A 23,936-nucleotide genomic window follows, 5' to 3' on the forward strand; every position below is an offset into this window, starting at 1 on the left:
GGGAGCCAGAGATTTTCCATGTTTGAGGTGACCAAATACTTATTTGCCACCCTGATTTACGAATAAATTCTTTACAAATCCTACCATGTGAATTCATGGATTTTTTTTTCACATTCTGTCTCTCACAGTTGAAGTGTACCTCTGGTGCAAATTACTGACCTCTGTCATCATTTTAAGTGGGGGAACTTGCACAATCGGTGGCTGACTAAATACTTTTTTGCCCCACTGTATATTCTACAGTTAATGTTAGCTATGTTATATTGCTGCCTCTGCTTGGTGGTGTTGAGCCAAACGGACTTTAACGTTTGTTTGAACGAGCTGACGGTTCACTCGTTAAGCTGAAAGAAAGATGCTTTAATCACAGGAGTCACACATGTGTCCACTGTACCATCTGGGAACTCTTCTTGTTTCGTAATAACACAAACACTAAATCCTCCTTCTCTGGTGCTGGTATTTATAAGTTACACTTGTGTTTGAATCCTGCAGCTTATCACACATTTGATTTCCATGCGTGACAACTGCAAGTGTCCAGAGTGAGGACAGACTGAGGGACCCACTGCTGCACATCATGTGTGAGGCTTTGCACCCCTGATGATCCACCAGGACAAACTCAGCAGTGTGTGAGGAAGAGGAGGAGGAAGAGCCAGCAGCAGCTGACAGATGGAGAGAATAGACAGACTGTTCCCTGTTTGTGAAGGATTGCTAGGAAAGTTTAACATAACTGTCTGTCCTAAATCAGTCTTATTAGGTAATGTTCAAATAATGTTATCATCCCAGTGTTTTCAGTGTGGGAGAAAGTACTCAGGGCCTTCAAGTTACACACTATGAAAGGCAGCAACAAGTTTAATATTCAGAAACCTAAAGTATGTATCAGCAGCAGAATGGAGCTAAAAATAAATGTTTGTTTCAGTTCTATGAAGCTTTGAGTATTTTGGATTAGTAGCACTGCTGCGTTTGTTGCATCATATTGCTGTAATTGTTTATATGCTTTATATATTCTGAGCTAAGTTGATCTATAGTGTTACATCATATTCTATAAGGATGTTATGTGTTTGTTTACTTTCTGCCCAGTTTGACCCATTTAGCAGAAGTCAGCCTGTTTAAGGCTCTGATATCTGTTCTGTATGACTTGCGGTGTGTTCACACCGAACGCGATGGACGCGAATAGAGCGTCAGGTTTACATGTAAAGTCAAGGTGCGATGACACGCGATTGCGGGTCCCTCGAAAATGCCAAAACGCGTGAAACTCGCGTCAGTGTAGCGCGTCTGGCGCGTTTGACACGCGAATAAAACCACGCGCGTGAGTTTTTGTGTTGCATTTTGTGCATACGCGCGTTTGCAAGTGTTTTCCAAGAGAGATTACAAACTGAGTAGGGAAGGTCTGAAGGACTGGAAAAATGCAAGCCACTTGCTCAAGGTCCATGAGTAGGGATGGGTACCGGTGTCCGGTACGGTAGTAACTAGAGATGGACCGATCCGATATTACGTATCGGTATCGGTCCGATACTGACCTAAATTACTGGATCGGATATCGGAGAAAAATAAAAAATGTAATCCGATCCATTAAATATCACGAAAGCACCTCACAAAACTTGCAACACGCCGTAACTCACCTCAGAACGTTAGCACGGCGGAGCAGTGTGGTCACGTGATAGAGCGGCTGTGGCATGCGGGACCTGTCGGTGGTCTGGATAGCATGTGGAGCTTCGCTAGCAACCCGGCATTTCATCTCCGACAAAGTTATCCCGAGAGAAGTAAAGCAAGTGTGTAAGTCCATCTCTGAATGTTTGTAAAGCATTCCTGCGTTAATCTTAACGAGCGACTGCCTCTCGCTCTCCGGCTGCTACTTCAATCGTGAAACTGCTTAAATGATCAGCTGATCGGCTTTTCTGTCGCGAGTTCGTCTTTGTTTTTGGCCCACTTTGCACCAGAAAGAGGAAACCAGCGGCTGAACAACAGCAGCACGTTTAAGCTTGATAAGCTGTTGTTAGAATTTATTTAATATTACTTTCTACACCAGGATCTTTTTCTACGTAGCTGACGCTGGTAACTGTGCAGGGGCGGATCTAGCAAAGTTTAGCCAGGGGGGCCGATAGGGCATTAACTGGGAAAAGGTAAATGGTAAATGGCCTGTATTTATATAGCGCTTTACTAGTCCCTAAGGACCCCAAAGCGCTTTACATATCCAGTCATCCACCCATTCACACACATTCACACACTGGTGATGGCAAGCTACATTGTAGCCACAGCCACCCTGGGGCGCACTGACAGAGGCGAGGCTGCCGGACACTGGCGCCACCGGGCCCTCTGACCACCACCAGTAGGCAACGGGTGAAGTGTCTTGCCCAAGGACACAACAACCAAGACTGTCCAAGCCGGGGCTCGAACCGGCAACCTTCCGATTACAAGGCGAACTCCCAACTCTTGAGCCACGATCGCCCCGTGGGGGCACAAAGACATACTTTTCTTTCTTATTCTCATTTAAAATGTCTAGCTTTTAATAAATAATTATCTGACACACAAAGTTTTAATTTGATGTAAAATGAATAGAAGTCAATTACTGTATATAGTGACTATTAAGTCTAATATATATACCCTAGTAAGCTATAGTACTTTTTCCTTTGGGAAGGTACCATCTGTGCAGTCTGCAATTTTGTTGAAGAAAGATGTTGAATCTATTTAATATTTCTTGAAAAATAATTGATTTCTGTGCATTTTTTTTCACACTGCATCAAATTAAGGTTGATTACGTCGATTAAGCATCATGAGGTGGCGCGTGAGGGGTGGTTCCCTATTTTTTATTTATTTATTTTTGTTGTTGCTGGGAGTTGGAACCCTATTAGTTAGGTTGCTTAATATTTACGCTAAGTACTCTTTAAAATACCAGAATAGGGAGGATGGTGTAGGTCTAAGTTTATTAGATTGATCAGTATTGCTGAACTATGAAATATTTTTTTTGTATACAGGTATAACAGAATAGCTTTAGTGTAGTTGTTGTTTTAAACTTGAGTATGAACTTGCAGACTTGCAAAATGCAGCAAGATATTTTAAAAAACAGTTTTGTTGATTAAAAAACACTATATCGGATTCATATCGGTATCGGCAGATATCCAAATTTATGATATCGGTATCGGTATCGGACATAAAAAAGTGGTATCGTGCCATCTCTAGTTAAGAGACGTGGTTGCGAAGCGGATTTCAAACTCCAGGCTGTCAGTCACGCAGTACAAGTTGGGAACAGAGCAGCTGTGAAATCTGTCTTTGTTATTGTGCTCAGCGTCTTTTAGTTTACATTTTGACTGCACAATTGTGAGCTTTTTGTTATGCACAAAAACAACATTGTTTTCTTTTATTTATGGAGCATTATTATTTAATAAATGCTCATAATTTAGTTTTGAGTAAATTTTATGTACATCTGCTCTATGTTAATAAAAGTGCCTGTGTGACATCTGGGACACAGCTTTGACTAAGAACTCTCTTTTTGTTCTTACTTTATGGCTTTAAAAAAATATATCGAGATATATATCTTATATCGCCATCCAGCTAAAAAATATCGAGATATGAATTTTGGGTCATATCGCCCAGCCCTACTACAAACTTTACCCGAGTCATTAGCACATGATTCTCCTTATGGGGACCTGATATGTTTAATATGCTGCTGAGAGTATAGCCCAGAAGAAGCGTATAGTATAGCTTTTATTTTGGAAAGAGACATTTCTCTGTAATAAACTCTCTTTTCCAAAGATGAGTGATTTCTCGATCAGATAGATTTATTTTTTTATTACTTTGTTGTTTCGGCAACATTAAATTTAAAAACTGTACTTTTGAGTTAAAATATATATTTATAATTTTAATAAATGACAAATTAAAAAGGCATGAACATTTTTTTCTATCGAAAAAATATCGAACCGAATTGTGAATTTTGTGTATCGTTGCACCCCTAAAATATATATTTTTTTCTTTTTTTGAAGCTTTGTAAAAGCCCGAAAGACGCAGAGATACGTAGTAGGATTAAAGAGCGTAATAACTGACTGAAACGGAAGACGGCAGCACTGCATGTACATGCATGTACAAGCCGCTGATAAACACCAGGCCGAGAGGCCGGGGGCACCCCACCTCCGAAGTGGCCCGAGCGAGCCCCAATAAGCGGCCGCCAAGGAGTGAGCCGGTGTGTACCCGGACGCCCACCCCCAGACACAAAGAACCACCAACGCACCGACACCTGAGGGAGTCCGCCACCGGCAGGGGAAGTTGTGGTGGGTGGAGATAGGCCTCCAAACCTTGGAGGGCCTGAGATGTCCCCAGAGAGGTGGCGACTGATACCCAACCTGACATATAGACACAGACATACAGGCACACACAGACACAAACATCCATTCCCACCTTCATGCTCTCATATGCACTTACTCCACACTCAACCGACGTGGAGACAGACATAAAGAGACGCTGTACACACGATCACACTCCCCAAGCGTACTCTACGAACCGGGTCTAGGTACCCTTGCCCCTGGAGGGGGGGATTGCACCCAGACCCAGGTGGTGTTACCCTTTTCCCTGCGGTGGGGAGAGGCAGACCGCCCCGACTCCGCAGCAGCAGGGAGGCCCCACACCCCAGACCGCAGTCGGACGGCCAACTCCTCCTAGCCCCCCCGCTCTAGCAGGCCGCAGAGAACGGGGGTGAGAGAAGACTCCAAACCTCCCTCCACCCGCTCATTGTAGTGTTGATGCATGTGTGTTCTAAGGTGCAATTAAAACCCAGGAGGGCATGGAGCTATTTGTTACAACATTACACCCCCCCCCCCCCCCCCCGCCCCCTCCCCGCACGGTGCGCCCCCTCCCTTCCCGTATCATGGTTCCTTTTGGACGTCACCACATCAAAAAATCAACACAAGATGTCAAAAAGGCCAAAACTGTCAGGTGCCCAGGGAAGAAAAAAAAAGAGAAAAGAAGAGGAGGAGAAACAAGAAAAAGACAGAGGTAGGTAACGTTAGCCTACATGAAATTATTTGTCTGAATGTGATAGTAACCTAAATTTTTAGCATTAAGCTAATGTTACATGATTCGCTAATTGCTAATCAATAAATAGCTAGTTAACTGTTTTAACGTCAGTTAATATTGTGGAGGGGGCTAAATTGTTATGGAAAATAATAATGTAACGTTAAGTAATTACAGTACTCCCACCTTTCCCACCATTCCTCATTTGTATTCATCTTTTAAGCAGGTGTTTTTTTGTTTACATTGTTATTGCCTTCTGGTTAGCTAACGTTTACCCTGCAGGTAATAGTCACTTTTCCACCCCTGTATATATTATAGTTGTAAGTCTAGTTGTTAAAGTGCACATCATTAATGTTAATTAAGCAATATCACATGAGAGGGAATGCTGTTTTTTAATATGAGCACTGCTGTGATTCGGTCAAAGATAATCATAACATAACATTCTCATATGATATTATACTGTTACTTTGCATTCTGCTATTCAGCATTTTACTGTAATGATGGCAATAAATTGAATCTAATCTAATTTGCATATCAGTTAACATCATACATATATCTCTTTGGTTTTTCATTTATATTATATCATTTCATTTTATTCCTGGAATCATATGTTTTTATTATTAGACTTTAATACTCAGTGGTGTCACATACTCCTCTCTTCAGATGCACTGTTGAAGTTTCTAAATCCCACCCCTGGGCCATCTACCACATCTACCGCTGCTGCCTCCACTTCAGCAGCACAACCCACCAGTGATGCAGCATCAGCAGCACAACCCAGCCATGATGCAGCAGCATCAAGCGGTCTTCCTGTTGCCTCCACCTCAGCAGCACAACCCACCAGTTTTGCAGCATCAGCAGCACAACCCAGCCATGATGCAGCAGCATCAAGCGGTGTTCCTGTTGCCTCCACCTCAGCAGCACAACCCAGCAGTGATGCAGCAGCATCAAGCGGTCTTCCTGCTGCACCAATAGACCCTGCTGACTGGCCTTCTGCTTTAACTGAAAAGGTACGAACAGAGTTAGTTCACAGAGGTCCATTTGTAATTGATAGTGACTTCACATTCCCGAAACAGAAAGACGGGCGAAGGTGTCAGCATGATTATTTTAACAGACTCTTAATCAATGGGGAAAAGGTGAGAAGAACCTGGCTTATGTATTCGAAAAAAGAGGATAGCTTGCACTGCTTCTGCTGCAAAATGTTTTCCAAGAGAGATTACAAACTGAGTAGGGAAGGTCTGAAGGACTGGAAAAATGCAAGCCACTTGCTCAAGGTCCATGAGTAGGGATGGGTACCGGTGTCCGGTACGGTAGTAACTAGAGATGGACCGATCCGATATTACGTATCGGTATCGGTCCGATACTGACCTAAATTACTGGATCGGATATCGGAGAAAAATAAAAAATGTAATCCGATCCATTAAATATCACGAAAGCACCTCACAAAACTTGCAACACGCCGTAACTCACCTCAGAACGTTAGCACGGCGGAGCAGTGTGGTCACGTGATAGAGCGGCTGTGGCATGCGGGACCTGTCGGTGGTCTGGATAGCATGTGGAGCTTCGCTAGCAACCCGGCATTTCATCTCCGACAAAGTTATCCCGAGAGAAGTAAAGCAAGTGTGTAAGTCCATCTCTGAATGTTTGTAAAGCATTCCTGCGTTAATCTTAACGAGCGACTGCCTCTCGCTCTCCGGCTGCTACTTCAATCGTGAAACTGCTTAAATGATCAGCTGATCGGCTTTTCTGTCGCGAGTTCGTCTTTGTTTTTGGCCCACTTTGCACCAGAAAGAGGAAACCAGCGGCTGAACAACAGCAGCACGTTTAAGCTTGATAAGCTGTTGTTAGAATTTATTTAATATTACTTTCTACACCAGGATCTTTTTCTACGTAGCTGACGCTGGTAACTGTGCAGGGGCGGATCTAGCAAAGTTTAGCCAGGGGGGCCGATAGGGCATGAACAGGGAAAAGGTAAATGGTAAATGGCCTGTATTTATATAGCGCTTTACTAGTCCCTAAGGACCCCAAAGCGCTTTACATATCCAGTCATCCACCCATTCACACACATTCACACACTGGTGATGGCAAGCTACATTGTAGCCACAGCCACCCTGGGGCGCACTGACAGAGGCGAGGCTGCCGGACACTGGCGCCACCGGGCCCTCTGACCACCACCAGTAGGCAACGGGTGAAGTGTCTTGCCCAAGGACACAACAACCAAGACTGTCCAAGCCGGGGCTCGAACCGGCAACCTTCCGATTACAAGGCGAACTCCCAACTCTTGAGCCACGATCGCCGGTAACTGGTAACTGTGCAGGGGCGGATCTAGCAAAGTTTAGCCAGGGGGGCCGATAGGGCATGAACAGGGAAAAGGGGGCACAAAGACATACTTTTCTTTCTTATTCTCATTTAAAATGTCGAGCTTTTAATAAATAATTATCTGACACCCAAAGTTTTAATTTGATGTAAAATGAATAGAAGTCAATTACTGTATATAGTGACTATTAAGTCTAATATATATACCCTAGTAAGCTATAGTACTTTTTACTTTGGGAAGGTACCATCTGTGCAGTCTGCAATTTTGTTGAAGAAAGATGTTGAATCTATTTAATATTTCTTGAAAAATAATTGATTTCTGTGCATTTTTTTCACACTTCATCAAATTAAGGTTGATTACGTCGATTAAGCATCATAAGGTGGAGTGTGAGGGGTGGTTCCCTATTTTTTATTTATTTATTTTTGTTGTTGCTGGGAGTTGGAACCCTATTAGTTAGGTTGCTTAATATTTACGCTAAGTACTCTTTAAAATACCAGAATAGTGAGGATGGTGTAGGTTTAAGTTTATTAGATTGATCAGTATTGCTGAACTATGAAATATTTTTTTTGTATACAGGTATAACAGAATAGCTTTAGTGTAGTTGTTGTTTTAAACTTGAGTATGAACTTGCAGACTTGCAAAATGCAGCAAGATATTTTAAAAAACAGTTTTGTTGATTAAAAAACATTATATCGGATTCATATCGGTATCGGCAGATATCCAAATTTATGATATCGGTATCGGTATCGGACATAAAAAAGTGTTAAAAAACAGTTTTGTTGATTAAAAAACATTATATCGGATTCATATCGGTATCGGCAGATATCCAAATTTATGATATCGGTATCGGTATCGGACATAAAAAAGTGGTATCGTGCCATCTCTAGTAGTAACCAGACCGAAAAGCAGCGCACATTTCGGTGCTTTTTTTTCCTGAGCTGTGATACACTTTAGATTCTAGCCAATCATTTTACGTTTCCGAGGATAGTAGGCGGGGCCAGGTATGTACGTTCAGTTAGAGCAGAGCTACAGATTAAAAATGCCCAAGACAAAGCGGTCAAAAGTCTGGCTGTACTTCACAGCAAAATATGCAAACTCAGCAGCCTGCAACAAGTGCTTTAAGCTGATACTGTGATACTGTCAAAGGAGGTAAACAAATCCGATGAAACACCTGGCGATGCATAGCGGGTTTTTTTAAAGCCGAGAAATGCGCCGTACTTGATAGCTTGCTGCGAGACCTCACACCGTGCACATCTACTACGGGTGGGTTGCCAGTTATCGGACCCAGAGCAATATCCCCCAAAAACCCGAAGAGGACAGTCCTGGCCCCTAGCCCTGCCAGTGTAGCAGAAATGATGACGGCAGCAGCAGCCGTTCTTCTCTGCGTGAGTAGTTTAATGTTGTTCGTGTGTAATTTACTTTGAGTAGGCTAACCACGTTATTACATTAATGCATGTAAGGTGAACTAGCAAACACCGTCGTAGTTACATGCGGCTGTCCTCTTGTTTGATGGCAGATACTCCCTTCACCCTTGCCAAAAAGGCTAAAATGACCAAAGAAAAAGTGGAAAACAGCTAAACATGAGAGGTTTTTGGACAAAGTTTGTGTTTTTTCCATTGTTTAAGCACTGCTTCCAGCCAAGAGTGATACCATATATGCCCCATAGCTGCAGAAAAGGCTAACATTGTTATCTTTTTACAAAAAACAGCTGAACATGAGAGGTTTTTGGACCAATTTTGTGTTCTCCATTCTTTAAGCACCGGTTTGAGCACCATTTAAGCACCGGCACCGTTTCAAAAGTACCGGTTTGGCACCGGTATCGGATAAAACCTAAACGATACCCATCCCTATCCATGAGGATAGCCAGGAGCATAATGCTCACATGGCAACATGGAAGGACTTGGAGGTCTGTTTTGCGAAAGGACTCACAATAGATAAACAAGAGATGGCACTTGCTGAGGCTGAGAGAAAAAGGTGGCGTGAAGTTCTACATCGTTTGGTGACAATAATTCAGTCCTTAGCTGAAAGAAACATGGCTTTCAGGGGGTCCACAGACACATTAAATAAACCAGACAATGGCAATTTTCTGAAAGAAGTGGAGCTTATGGCCAAATTTGATCCAGTGATGAAGCAGCATGTCAGTAGAGTAGAAAGTGGAGCTGGCAGTCACATACATTATCTGGGAAAAACAATCCAAAATGAACTGATTGACACCATCAGTTCAAGAATAATAAAACGCATTGTGGAAGATATCAAAACATCAAAGTATTTCTCCATCATTTTAGATTGCACACCTGATCCGAGTCATAAGGAACAGCTCTCTGTCATAGTCAGGATAGTGTCACAAGAAGGCATACCACAAGTTAAAGAGCATTTCCTGGGCTTTCTTGTTGCAGAGGAATCAACAGGAGATCATTTGTCAACTCTCATGCTAAAACGGATAGAGGAGCTTAACATTCCTTTTGAAGACTGCAGAGGACAGTCCTATGACAATGGGGCCAACATGAAGGGAAAAAATAAAGGTGTTCAGGCAAGGTTGCTTCAGCTAAACTCAAGAGCTTTTTTGGTCCCATGTGGTGCCCACACTTTAAATCTGGTAGTAGCTGATGCTGCAAAAAGCTCACCAGATGCCCTTGGCTACTTTGGGCATTTAGCAAAATTATTCAAGCTCTTCTCAGCCTCCACCCATAGGTGGGGTGTTCTCTTGAAACATGTGAAAACCACCTTGAAATCATGGGCTGAGACCAGATGGGAAAGCAGGATAAAAAGCATTGAGGAAGTCAGATATCAGGCTCGGCAAGTCAGAGAGGCTCTTCTGGAGGTGAGGGAAACAGCTACAGACCCTGTGGTCAGAGTTGAAGCCCAGTCTTTGGCTGAGGAGATTGGATCCTATCGTTTTTGCATTTGTACAGCCATCTGGTATGACATTCTCAGCAAGATCCAGTATGTGAGTAAACTCATGCAGTCGCCCTCCATGCAGCTAGATGTGGCTGTCGACTTGCTGAAGAAAACCAAAGATTCCCTCACCAGCTACAGAAACACTGGATTTTCTGATGCACAGACAACGGCAAAGGAGATGTGTGAAGAAATGAATGTGGAGGCTGAACTCAAACAAAAGCGATTGAGAACCACCAAAAGGCACTTCGGTTATGAGTCTCCAGATGAGCCCATACAAGATGCACTTAAAAAAATGGAAACCACATTTTTTTAATGTGGTAGTGGATACAGCCATCTCTTCACTTGATGAGAGATTTCAGAACCTTGGAGAGGTGAATGACAAGTTTGGAGTACTCCTCAATTTCCACAACTTACAAAAAGAAGAGCTGCTACAGCAGTGCCAAACACTGAGTACTACTCTGACCCATGACAGCCAGCCGGACATTAATGGCACAGAACTTGCAATGGAAATGCAGAATTTCCCACCATTGCCATCAAAGAACATGACAAACATGGAACTCTTGACCTTCCTGCATGAGAAGAAGCTGGCAGAAATTTACCCCAACATGTGGGTTGCTCTGAGAATCTTTGCCACTCTTCCTGTTACAGTGGCTGCTGCTGAAAGAAGCTTCTCTAAGCTCAAACTCATTAAAACCTACCTGAGATATACTATGATGCAAGAATGTCTCAGTGGACTTTCCATCATAAGCATAAATCATGTGGTCTCAAATCAGTTGTCATATGATGATGTTGTAGATGACTTTGCTGCAAGAAAGACTAGGAGAGTAAGGCTGTAGCAGGTCATGTGAGGTTGATGAGGGGGTGGTGTACAGTAATTTGTAAGTCATTCTAGTTAATGCAGTATTAAAAAGCACAACTAGAGAACTCTGTAGGATCCCCTTTTTTGTAATATAGTTGTTAAAGTCATACTGGTTTATTTAATATCTTGTTTTGTGCAGTGCCTTATTTATATTGTATTTTTGATTTATTTTATCCAACTTGTTGACACGTTTTATTGTGTTTATGTATGTAAAATTTATTGTATTTCATATATTCATTTTTTGTATTCATTTATTTATTCATATATTTTTTATCTTGTTAATTATTCTGATTGTGAATTTGCTTTCTTTAAGTAAAAAAAAAAAAGGTCAAAGACAAAGCTATTCGGTTTCTTGTGAGTACATACACTATACTGCCGATGTAGGGGGGCGCCACCTAAAATCTTGCCTAGGGCGCCAGATTGGTTAGGGCCGGGCCTGCACTAGGGCAAACTATGGCATGCAGGCTTTCACATTTCACACCATTCGAAGACAAATATAACGTCGCAGAACACTCCAGCTCACATGTTAGTCTGCTCCAAGCATTCCCACAAAGGTCAGTGTTTTGTAGTAGTTAATATGTCATTTTTCATAACATAATTGTCCACTAAAGGCTGATTGCCCTCCCCCAGGCTTGTACCCGTGGCTTCATGTCCTGGGGTGGGGGTTGGTTGTTCTCCTCCCCTGCACTCCATCCTTTTGTTCATATTCCAAGATTATTTTTGCTATATGTATTCTTACCTCCTAGCAACCGCCATATTATAATATTGCAAGCAATCACAAACTCTACAGTCTCCCTGACGTCAATGTATAGTAAGCAATCTATTATTCTCACCAGAGAAAAACATAAACTAAAACCACATCAAAGTTAGCTCCGTGCTTACCTTTAGATGAGCCCACAAACAAGAGAACTCTGTGATTAAGCTAGAAGCCTTTCCAAACACAGTTAACAGATCCAGCTACAATCCAAGAGACAGCGGTGCAGATATCGATTGAAAAGTAGGTAGTTGTATATGATCCTGTAGGTTTACTACTTTACTCCCGTTTCACGAAAAAGCAGCTCTCTCTGCTCGAGTCCTCTCCAGCGCATACACTTTGCTCCGCCCCCTTTACCCAGATCTGCAGCGATTTGTTGCTGTGCGGTCACGTGACTCAGCTGCACAACGTAATCACGTGGTGTGTAATTTCAAAATTAGCGCGCTTCGGGATTGACGGCAGGCCGCAATGCATTGTGGGTAGTGATGTGCGATACTGCATATTTTGGTATCGATCTTCTGCTTTTCTTTTCATTCCAATTAAAATTATTACACTCTTGGAAATGATGATAATAATATTTCCACTGTGGGATTTCTATGCATCAGAAGTAACACTTCTACATGCTGTTAATAAATATCACTGTACCTGTCTGTGTAGGTTCTCAGTCATCCAGGTCATCGTAGTCAAAGGAGCTTGCAAAGAAAACCGTCTGGACTTCTTTAAGTTACTTGAAGACGTTTCACCTCTCATCCGAGAAGCTTCTTCAGTTCTAAGGTCAAATGGTGGAGAGTCCCAGATATAAACCTAGTGGGAGTTTCCCCCCACAGAGGGACAAAAGGACCCCCTGATGATCCTCTAATCGCCTGAGCCAAGGTGTGAAACTGGGTGTGGGTCCCAACCAGTCAGAGTTTCGGGTGAGTTCATTGTGAAACCTGGCCCCACCTTATCATGCGAATTCCTGAGATCAGATGGCCCAGGATGTGAGTGGGCGTTAAGGCGTCTGGGAAGGGATCTCAAAACTGGATTATAGATGGCAGAGAGTTGGTGTCGTAAACCCCCGCCTCTGTTCAAAGATGGTCGCTCACAGTGGACATAGATGGCTTCTTTCACTCCTCTTTCAAACCATCTGTCCTCTCTGTCCAAAATGTGAACATTGGCATCTTCGAGGATGGACAGAGATGGACATTTTGGACAGAGAGGACAGAGAGGACAGATGGTTTTGCATGTTTCCCTACTGTAGGGGTCTCTGCAAGCATACAGAGGGGGTACTCTGAGAGGGTCCAAGATGACAACTTTGGAATTCTACTAGAAACAGTCGATCATATTTGTTGTCAAAGCTGAATTCAGGTTAAACTACGCTAAATTAGCGTTTTTAGCTAACAGCTACAATAAGCATAAAAGTTACCTTACGGCTATCATTAGTTAACATGACGCTTGTTCTTATACATGTAATACATTTATTACCAACTTGAGAGTTCATCCGCTGGTCATTCGACATGACAAATGACTTCTGAAGTCTTAACTCAGCTCAAGACGCTGTAGATTCCCGTCGGTAACACTTTCGGTCCGCTAGTAAAACGTAGTTCTATTAATCTGCGCTTGAACCGGAACCGGATGTAAGTTCCAAAAAACTGAATTTTGGAACTGAAATTGAATTGTATAACTGAAACTGAAATTATTCGAGAGCTGAATTTTTAAAGGATAAAATGCAGTTTCAAAGCAAATCAATTCATTTTCAAAATATAAAATTCAATTTCAATTTAGTGATGATCATTTTCAAACCATAAATTCAATTTCAAATTAGACTAATTCAAATTCAGTTTTCAAAAGCATTTATTCAAGTTACAATTCAGATTCAATCTGAGCAATTCAAATTCAAATTTAACTTATTCAAATTCAGTTTCTGATGGCACAGATTTCTGCCCATACAACTTGTTCATTGCAAGTCTGCAGTATTAAGAATAACTTGATATTTCTGACTGTACAATACTAATTGTTTACCTACTAACAAACATTTCAAGTTCAACAAATGAAAAAACAATTTGTGGTAACCTGAATATGATTAAAAATAATTAACAACACTTTGTAGTGATGTTAAAATCAGCCCAACTTTTATTTTCAAATGCAAAAAAGTATAACAGCCAACATACTGGACACTGTTCTCTTGAACAACAAACAATTATATTGCCATCACTGTTATAATCTTACAATGAAACAAAGTCTCAGATTTAATTATTAAGAAAATAAGTTTAGACCTACCACAAGTTTGTTTTGTACATACATTACTTATATAATCAAAATAAAATATTTATTTTTCTGTCACAAGTGCAGTCTCTAATTTAAACAACACATTTGTTTTCCATTCCAACACAGGAGCTGGAATGTTGTATTATTTTAAGGATGGCTTGTTTCCAGTCCAGGCATTACTGCCTGAATGACTATCATGGATCGAGGTGATCCAAATGTAGGAGAAAGTCTTTAACTTCCCTTAAGTACAGTGGCAGTGGATGTGGGTTGGAGATGCAATGAGCTTGAACCTGCAGGCGACCATCTTCACTGACCACACCATCTGTGATGGAGGACTCATCTCTCCTGGTGTCCTGCAAGCAAACAATCATATTTTTTGGAACATGAACTTAATTGCTTTCTTAAAAGATTTTTTTTACCCTGCATTTGGTATAGAACAGACTCAAACTTAGACAATCTCAGGCTCCCTCCCCACCGGGGAGGTGACATTCAATGTCCCACTTGTCAGTCTGGATAGCCGTGACCACCACCCAACATACAATAATGTCATGAAAGCATCATTTTAAAAAGGGTTATGCAAACATGGCTAATAACTTTTATTCTAATGATGTGCAAAATGATTTGGGCACAAAACAAAGTTTGCTGTTAGAAAACCTGCAGACTTCACTAAATACAGTGTAGACCCTCTAAACTAAGTTTGGGGGATGTGATCTTTCAAGAAATGCAGACCAAACTGTTGTTGTTTGTTTACTTACACAGTATGTCTTGTAGAATTAACTGGAGTCAACAGCAACAGCATAGTGCAGTCATATCTCAAGTCTAATAACAGAAGACAGGAAAAGATTAGTGAAGAAACAACTTCCTCAAACCAAAGCACAAATAAAACAATAAGTAAAACAGGCTGATCTAAAGTATGATTAAAGTTCAGCCTGATTACTATAAATGTCAATGACAATTGCTAATATATTGGAAAACCAAAACACTTACCACTGAGTTGATGTCTTTCTGTCCAACAGCAGGAGTGCTGGTCCCGAGCCTCAAAGACAGTAAGAAGCAAGCAGAGGGAGAAAGAACAGAACATTTTTTAGAACCTGATTTGATCCTTAATGGCTGTGCAGTCATAATAACTTACAAGACAGAAGGTCAATGTAGACCACATACAACCAAATTAAACTAACACATATAGTATTAAAAACACCATCTACTACTGTGTCTGAATGTGTGGTATTGGCACTGTCAGTTTAGGCCTAAAAATGTATGTGTTTTAAAAAAAGACCACCTAATTTAAATATAATCATTACATGCTTGTTAAAAGTTAACTTCCAATATATAAAGTTTCTAATAAGCAAAATGACCAGATCTAACATATGGCAGGGTTTATATGTAACATAATGTTTCTTACGATTCAACTCTGGAATTTAACTTAATTCTTTAGGAGGGCAAGCTATTCTCAAGTATAAAGCCAATCTAGACTTTATCCATTTAACAGGCCACTAATCTGGATTATAGCTTTCACAACAAAACCTGTTTTTAAACACATTTTTTTAACAAAATAAATACTATTGTTATTATTATTATTTAAAATGTAATTAAACAGAAAAGTGGTTAAATACAAAAGCAGTTTGCTTATGTTGTTAAAGAAAGGCTAGATTTGACATTAATAGATGCCACAGATGTTCAAAAGCTGCCTCAAAGCATTAAAAAAAATAGATGTCTCCAAAAACGTCGGAGCATTTTTGCAAATATGTGATGTTTTGATAAATTAAGTACATATTTGAGCATTACACAGCTACATCCTCGCCTGAAAATATCTTAAAAGTTTATTTTGTGACCCAGAAAAAGTAATATTTAAAAGTTTTTTAGCCGCGCTCCTCTGCCATTGTCGCGTTTACAAGCACACACAAGTACACACAGGCTCCGACAACTGCGGCCGACAAATGCGATCCTCCTTTTCCCCAGATGACCCTTTCTGGGTACAAATACAGGCCATTTACTTTTTACCAAGCATTAAACATTAAGTCTCTCTCTTCTAAATGATTTAATAATGATCAACATATTTATTCTGCCTTACAGAAACAGCATTGCACATGTTGAAGGCTCTCGCTACTTGATAAAAGTCTGTTCATTTCCTTTGTATCCAGCCTCTGTATTGATCTTCCAGTTCAGCCTGTTTTCCATGTACTACATGTACCAGGTACTTGTACTTCTCCCCAGCTGATGATTGTTTCCAGATCACATCACAAAATCATCCACCAGTGCTTCACACTCCTCCTCCTGCCATCACTAATACATCCAGGTGTCTTGACTCAGACTTGTACTGAATGTCTGAGTGTATAAAGTCCAGGACAGAACTGTCCACCTGTGGAGCTCCTGCTGCACATCACTAAATCAGAAAGAGAGCTCGGCCCAGTCTCACATACTGTGGTCAGTCTGTCAGGCAGTCAGTGATCCATGAGGTGGTGTTTACTGACATTACTGTAGTTTTTTCTCACTAGCAGCAGCTGAATCATTTTTCAATGCACTTGAGAAATCAAAGAAGGTGATCATTAACCCTGCAGAAAGTAGATGATTTCATCATCCAAGTTCAACAACTACAATCCATCACAATAACTGATCTCTCAAAGCAGACATGGCTCTCTTATACCTAAATACTAGGGGTGCAACGATATTCGTATCGATATTGAACCGTTCGATACAGTGCTTTCGGTTCGGTACGCATATGTATCGAACAATACAACATTTGTAATTTATTTTATCAACTTTCCTTCTGACGATGCTGTCTGTGTTGAGCGCTCAGTGAATCTGCGTTCGACTACTCCGCCTAGGCTGCACTGTCGAGCGCAGATCCACTGAGCGCTCAACACAGACAGCATTGTCAGAAGGAAGAGCGCAGGGCAAGCTAGCGAGACAGAAGTTAAGCTCTCCTTGCAACATGGACCTCCCCCACCCTCATTCAGATCTGGCGTTTGGAATTATTTTGGTTTTCATGTGACGTATGACCCTGAAGGTAGGCGCGTCATGGACTAAAGTAAAACAGTATGTTGGATGTGCCACGCAATGCTCAATTACATGGGTGGGAGCTAGTGTGTTAGCCGTCTAGCCCCATGCACGGGCGATCAGGGGTAGCTCGTTAACGGAGATTTGCCGTGTTGTGGCGTTAAGGTCATTTCAACGAGATTAACCTGAAAGCACTAGTGGGAACACAACGAATATGACTGCACATTTACGCCGACATCATCCAAGTGCAAAGACAAGTGGAAGCAGACAAAAACAAGCAAGCATGCTACTAACTTTAGCCGAGTCATTTAGACAGCCGTTAGCACATGATTCTCCTTATGGGGACCTGATATGTTTAATATGCTGCTGAGAATATAGCCCAGAAGAAGCGTATAGTATAGCTTTTATTTTGGAAAGAGACATTTCTCTGTAATAAACTCTCTTTTCCAAAGATGAGTGATTCCTCAATCAGATACAGGGCTCGCAATATCGCTAGCCCGACGTCCTGGGGCTAGCGATTTTTCCAGTCGGGCTACCAAAATCTATCTCTGCCCTGCCCGTCGGGCTATTGTAGGAAGGAAAAATATATGTCAATGCTTTTGCATTCTTTCGGAAATGTAGCTGGGTAATTATGTCATTGGCATCGGTGAGCCACTGTCAATATGTGACATATTGAAATCGCGTTTGAATTTGCGCTTGTTTTTTGCTTTCAGTTTGCAATCGCACGAACTGTGTATAGAGAGTGACAGCACTGATCTGTGAGTGATGATAATTTGTGCACCAATTCCTCTGACATCGTCTTATCAATCGTTAGCTTACTATGCAAACATGACAAGTGAAATCTCCCGCAGCAAGCTTAAACATGTGAGAGGCTGATCGCGCAGAGAATCGCTGAGCTTATGTGAGTCCGTGTGTAAAAGCAGCAGGATATATATTTTAGTTCTGCTGAGCCAAATAAGACAGGTCAGGGTGAAGAAGTGACAGCCAAAGAAAAGCTTACCACAAAACGGAGAAGTTATGACAAATCAGACTATAAGGCAAAAAGAAAGTGCAGCTTTATGGTTTCATGGACAAAATAATTTCTGTGGCTGCGATATGATGAGCTAAATAACCAGGGCTGCACATAAGTGGTCCGCAGGTGCGCATTCGCTGTCAAAATAAAAAACACGCACAAGGGTTAGGGTTAAATTTAAAAACTGTACTTTTGAGTTAAAATATATATTTATAATTTTAATAAATGACAAATTAAAAAGGCATGAACATTTTTTTGTATCGAAAAAATATCGAACCGTGACACCAAAGTATCGAACCGAACCGAACCGTGAATTTTGTGTATCGTTGCACCCCTACTAAATACAGGTGAAGGATTAAACTGCTCACCCTACTGTCTAAAACAGGTATGAACAACAGGACTGCAACAGCTTAGGTTTTTCCTCATTTATCTGTTCATTGCCCTTTTCTTCTTCTTCTTCGTCTTGAAGCATGTTTGAGTCTCTAAAATGCATCAGGAAAGGGGAGATCTGGAGGATCTACTATATCCTGAGCAAAGTGTTTTTACTAATGATGTATAAAAGAAGAGGGGCAGCACGGTGGCACGGTGGTTAGCACTGTTGCCGCACAGCAAGAAGGTCCTGAGTTCAATTCCACCATCAGGCCGGGGTCTTTCTGTGTGGAGTTTGCATGTTCTCCCCGTGTTTGCGTGGGTTCTCTCCAGGTACTCCGGCTTCCTCCCACCATCCAAAGACATGCAGCTTGTGGGGATAGGTTAATTGGATAATCCAAATTGCCACTAGGTGTGAATGAATGTGAGTGTGAATGGTTGTCTGTCCTTGTGTGTTAGCCCTGCGACAGACTGGCGAACTGTCCAGGGTGTACCCCGCCTCTCGCCCTATGACAGCTGGGATAGGCTCCAGCGCCCCCCGCGACCCTGAAAAGGATAAGCGGAAGCGAATGGATGGATGTATAAAAGAGACATAACAAACAGGGAGTGGAAACAGGACTTTGTAAATATGTAGGAGTGTGCTGCAACAAAACAATGGACAGCAGCATCTGTGCCAAACATAATTTTTAACTGACTTTGCTTCAATGGCTCAGAAGCATGAATATATGTTGTCTTAGCTCCTTTCTCTTCATGTCTTTCTAACCTTGTCTGCTCACCTGTCATGTGTGAGGGACTGAGCTGCAATTTGATGATTGGGGAAATAAGAGCAAAGGAATCAAGGATGTAGAAACCAAAAAAAATGAAAAAGAGGGGAAAAAATTTGTTTATGTGTTAACTTAACTGTTAAACTGCATTCAGTATTTCCTGGATGAGAGAATTATTCTGTCTCTGGCACAGACTTAAAAGTCTCACTTATCACACGGACCCAACCAAATACTTTAGTATACTCTGCTGTAACGAAACGATGGATGTGCTATATTTAACTGGCATTGCTTTAAAACGACTAAAGCAAGGATGTCTGATATTGTTAAAAGCCTCTTAGCTCCGCTCTACATGTTTTTCTCGCTTCACTTGCTCACTTCTCTGGTGGGAGGAGCTAAGATACACTGATAGGTTCAAGGAAATGAGAGCAAAGAAATCAAGGATGCATGAACTGAAAAATAAGAGAAGGAAGAATTTGTTCATTTGTTGGTTCGGCTGTTTCTTCGCTGTTGGCATTCCCTGGATGTCAGAGTTTGTCTGTGTCAACTACTTGACACGTGAAGACTGAAAGCACACGCATAAAGACCTTAAAGAATTAGAGAAGGAGGATATGTTCAGTGAATGTTATCAGCAGATTTAAGGTAGGGCTTTACTCTATTTGTAGCCATTGTGTAATAGAACGCACACTTGTGTAGCTGCCCAGCAGAAATCATTGCACTGTTAGTTACTTCATCCAGCTCACTCACCAACACCTGTGACGCCGAACTGGTAAATGGAACGTTTCTTATTTATGTTACACTTTTCTACTCTAACTGAGCAATCTAAGTGCTTTTTATTATAAGCTACAGTCAGGTAGAGCAGAGGGTCCCTAAATATTCATATTTTTAGGAATCAAATCTAATAATAATAATAATAATAATAATAATAATAATAACTGTCAGAGTGGAATAAACTCTTCTGTTTCTCAGACATCCCTGGACAGCAAAGAACCTTTTCCTTTTTTGATCTTTTTGTTTCCAGTCTTTAAGTTTTTAAGAACTTTTCATGTGAGACTGCGAAGACTGTCCACCCACAGCTGCAAAGTCTTAAATCTTAAAAATAAAATAAAATAATTAGTAAAATTACATTCAGAAAATGGCAGGAACATTACCCCAGCAGTGTAATGAGTCATGATGGGTAATGAGTAAGTCAGTGAGTTAAATAGCAAAGCATCACACAGTTGCTGCAGACTTTTACAGACACTCTTCTTTTGAGATCTGGTGGCTGTGGAGGCCATTTAAGTTCAGTGAACTCCTTTTAATGTTCATTATACCAGTTTGAGATGATTTAAACTTTGGGACATGGAACTTTATCCTGCTAGAAACATCTGTCTGAAGGTGGGTGCACTGTGTTCATAAAGGGGTGGAGATGGTCAGCAGCAACACTCAGACAGGCAACGGCATTTAAATAACTGCTCAGATGGTCCTCAGTGATATAAAGTACATCAGCAACAGCAGCATGAACTGTTGATACAAGGCAGGATGGATCCAGGCTTCCATGTCATTTTGTGCTAAGTTCTGACCCTAACATCTAAATGTCACAGCAGAAATCACACAGCAGTTCATGAAATATTCAGACCAGCCTGTCTGGCACCAAAAACCAAAATCACTTTAATTACTTTTCTTCCCCATCAGCCGGTCATCTTGAATAAAATTCAATGTGGAGCTACTCTTTATCATAATCCTGTCATAAAATAATAACAATAATGTTATAAAAACAATAAAAGTATTCAATATAAGAGAGATGAAAGCTATAAATATTTTTTCTTTAATAAAAGTGTGTTTGTCATATACCGTATATATGTATATATATGATTAAAGCACTTGTTGCAGGCTGCTGAGTTTGCATATTTTGCTGTGAAGTACAGCCAGACTTTTGACCGCTTCGCCTTGGGCATTTTTAATCTGTAGCTCTGCTCTAAAAGAACGTACGTACCTGGCCCCGCCTACTACGCTTGCAAATGTAAAATGATTGGCTGGAATCCAAAGTGTGTGACATCTCAGGAATAAAAACCCACTTTTATTCCTTGGCTTTTAACCTCAGTGAGACTTAGTTTCTTTTTTAATGCAGTAGTTATTTAATTAATGATTTCACTCTTCTTTTATTTGTTTTTTATTTATATCTCATGTAATTTTATTTTACAGTTCCAATGTACAGCACTTTGTGTCAGCTGTGGTTGTTTTAAAGTGCTTTATAAATAAAGTTGATGATGATGATGATGATGATGATAAAAAGCACCGAAATAAAGCACTGAAATGTGCGCTGCTTTTCGGTCTGGTTACTACCGTTTATGTCAGAACCGGTGCCATGATACCGGTACCCATCCCTACAGTGAGGTGACAAAATTAATTAATTAAATATGCCATTAATTATTGAATTAAATGTTTCATTTTTTAATTAAATGTCCATTCACTTCACTAGTGTTTGTAGTTGTTGTTGAGAAATGCCCACTGAAAGAATGGCCACCAGGGCAAGTGCCTGTAATCAGATTACAGTAACACGTTACTTGTAACGCATTACTGCCCATCTCTGTTGAGAACAAATAATGTAAAAGAATAATAGTGTTCAAATTGTTCGTTAAAACTCTGCATATCTCAGAAAAACGAAAAAAAAAACAAAAACCAACAGCTTTCTTTACAATGCAGCCATTACAGTCTTCTTTGATTGGTCGCTGCAGGATTGCCATTCTCCTCATGTTTAGTTTTTTCCTATCAGTGTTTTAATTCCTTGAAATAAATTTTTCAAAGTCACTTTTTGCTTTCATTAGCTTGTTTTTAGTGTCTCACTTTTGGATCTTCTGAACTCACTCTGATTAAAGTTGTCATTGTACTAATGTTATTCATGTGCAGCTGACTTCACAGCTGTGTGTATTATTTTTTTGCAACTTTTTGTAATATCTAAATGTTTAACCTGTTCAATAACATTATTACTATTCAATGATTATTAAATATGATTATCACTTGGCTACGTGAACGTACAAAAATCTGTTAAATCTCAGTGACACAAGCATGTCTTCATGCGCACACACACAGTTTCTACTCCCATTCATTCAGGTTTATATTCACACCTTTTACAGGAAGAATGGACAGCCATCACTTTAAGGAGAGAGAGAGTCAGTTTTTATAGAAATGCATAGATGTGTGTTGTACTTCCACTTGGCTTATTACTTTCTAATGCAGGGAAAAGACATTGGCAAAGAAACACCTACTACATAAATAGTTTGATTTGAAGTTGCTCTTTTGAGTCCTCTCTATTGACTCTGACATCCTGCTATTAACAGTTTCATAGTATTGCTTTTTTTGCTTTAAACAAACCTCACAGGGTGGTAGAATATGTCTGCGGTGCAGAGGTCCGTGGATTGCCTCGCCGTTGTCTTTGTTGGCAGCAATGAAGGCAGTGAAAGAACTGCTCACTCCTGATTGCACACTGAGCTGCACCACCTTCTCCTTCACTCCTCCATCTTGCTGTCCTCTGAGCTCTCTCTCCTTCATCTCCAGGGAACGAATCAGAGTGCGAGCACCCAACCTGTGGACTGTTAATCTGCAGACAAGGAAGAAAACATTTACAGTTCTAATGTTTCCTATTTTTGCTACATTAGTACATCACTGACTTTTCTGTTTTTCACTCCACTCTATGCTTTTCAGACGTGGAGGCTAATCCACCACTTGGTTAAGACTCACAATGATAACATGATTGAAGATAGCGGTCTACAGAGGATTAAAATCAAAATCAAATGTGAAAACTTGCTTCAGAGTTGAAATATGCCATTAACTCTGTTATCAAAGTTAGAGTTTTAACAATATAAATGATGCAGGTATAACAAACCTTACTTGATATTACTGACACGCACCTGAACTAGTTCGTCCTCTCTTCAGTTGCACTCAGTTAATTCAACTCAAAAATGTCTAATTCCAGCCATTTCCACTTCCTACTGGTGTCCTCAGGGACCGCTGCCATTTCTTATCTGGCTACTTCCAATTGGTCATCTCTCCTACACATTTAATATCAATTTTCTCTGTTATGTTAATGACACCAAACTCTACCCGTCCTTAATGTGAAATGTTTATGTGGGGAAATAAACAAGTCAGCGGAGGTAGATGATGGTTTTACCATTGTTGTTTCTAATGAACAGACACATGAAAACAACCGCCTGCCCATCCCAAGTATAGTTATTTTAATTATAAGATAAAGTAAGAACCATCAGAAGATAAGACAAACACTACACATGTTTTGGCACCTCGTCAGCAGTTTCTTCCTCCCCTTGAAAGTTGGCACCAGTACACATCCTCATTCCTAAGGCGTTCTCTCACTGCCCAAGATAGAGTAAAACAACCTGCTTAAAAAGTCCACCGCCCTCTCTCCTACACACCTCCATACCTCCACAGGTATGTCGTTTGGACCAAGCACTTCTCCACTCTTCATAGTTGCCCTTTTATCATCTTTACTAATTCTCTGCACATTCTGATTTCCTTTTACGGCCAAGGGGATGAGCCGTGTGGAGAAAATTAATCAGGATCTACGCGCAGGCACTCACTGAGATGAAAGTGGTTTATTGTAAAGTAAAGCACAAGGTGAAAAATGGCAAAACAGAACTAAAGATAATCTAAGCTGGGAAAAATTAAACTACTAAACAGTAGTAATTGGTCCAGCAACACTGACGCACCGGCGCATGTATCAAGCTCACCTAGCG

At 40.8% G+C, this 23,936-nt stretch overlaps 1 protein-coding gene and 1 long non-coding RNA gene across 2 annotated transcripts in view; both read right to left on the minus strand.

Moving 5' to 3' along the window:
* LOC146675725 (uncharacterized) overlaps window positions 1-12,181 on the minus strand; it is a 23,821-nt gene extending 11,640 nt beyond the window's left edge. The window contains exons 1-2 of the mRNA XM_085400689.1: window positions 11,949-12,181; window positions 5,744-5,994 (exon numbers count right to left, since the gene is read on the minus strand). Coding sequence (XP_085256815.1) covers window positions 5,744-5,940 — 197 coding nt within the window. The 5' untranslated portion in view covers window positions 5,941-5,994; window positions 11,949-12,181. The remainder of the gene's footprint in view (window positions 1-5,743; window positions 5,995-11,948) is intronic.
* A 1,579-nt stretch (window positions 12,182-13,760) lies between these two features.
* Window positions 13,761-20,125, minus strand: LOC146675726 (uncharacterized). Its single transcript, XR_014910319.1, has 3 exons — window positions 15,055-20,125; window positions 14,823-14,886; window positions 13,761-14,420 (listed from the first exon to the last, which is right to left on the minus strand). It is a non-coding gene; the product is annotated as an uncharacterized LOC146675726 (long non-coding RNA).
* Window positions 20,126-23,936: the final 3,811 nt, after the last annotated feature.

Source organism: Rhamphochromis longiceps, linkage group LG3 (assembly GCF_057381845.1).
Source record: "Rhamphochromis longiceps isolate RC_006_pf linkage group LG3, R_longiceps_female_GT1.1, whole genome shotgun sequence".
NCBI lineage: Eukaryota > Metazoa > Chordata > Actinopteri > Cichliformes > Cichlidae > Rhamphochromis > Rhamphochromis longiceps.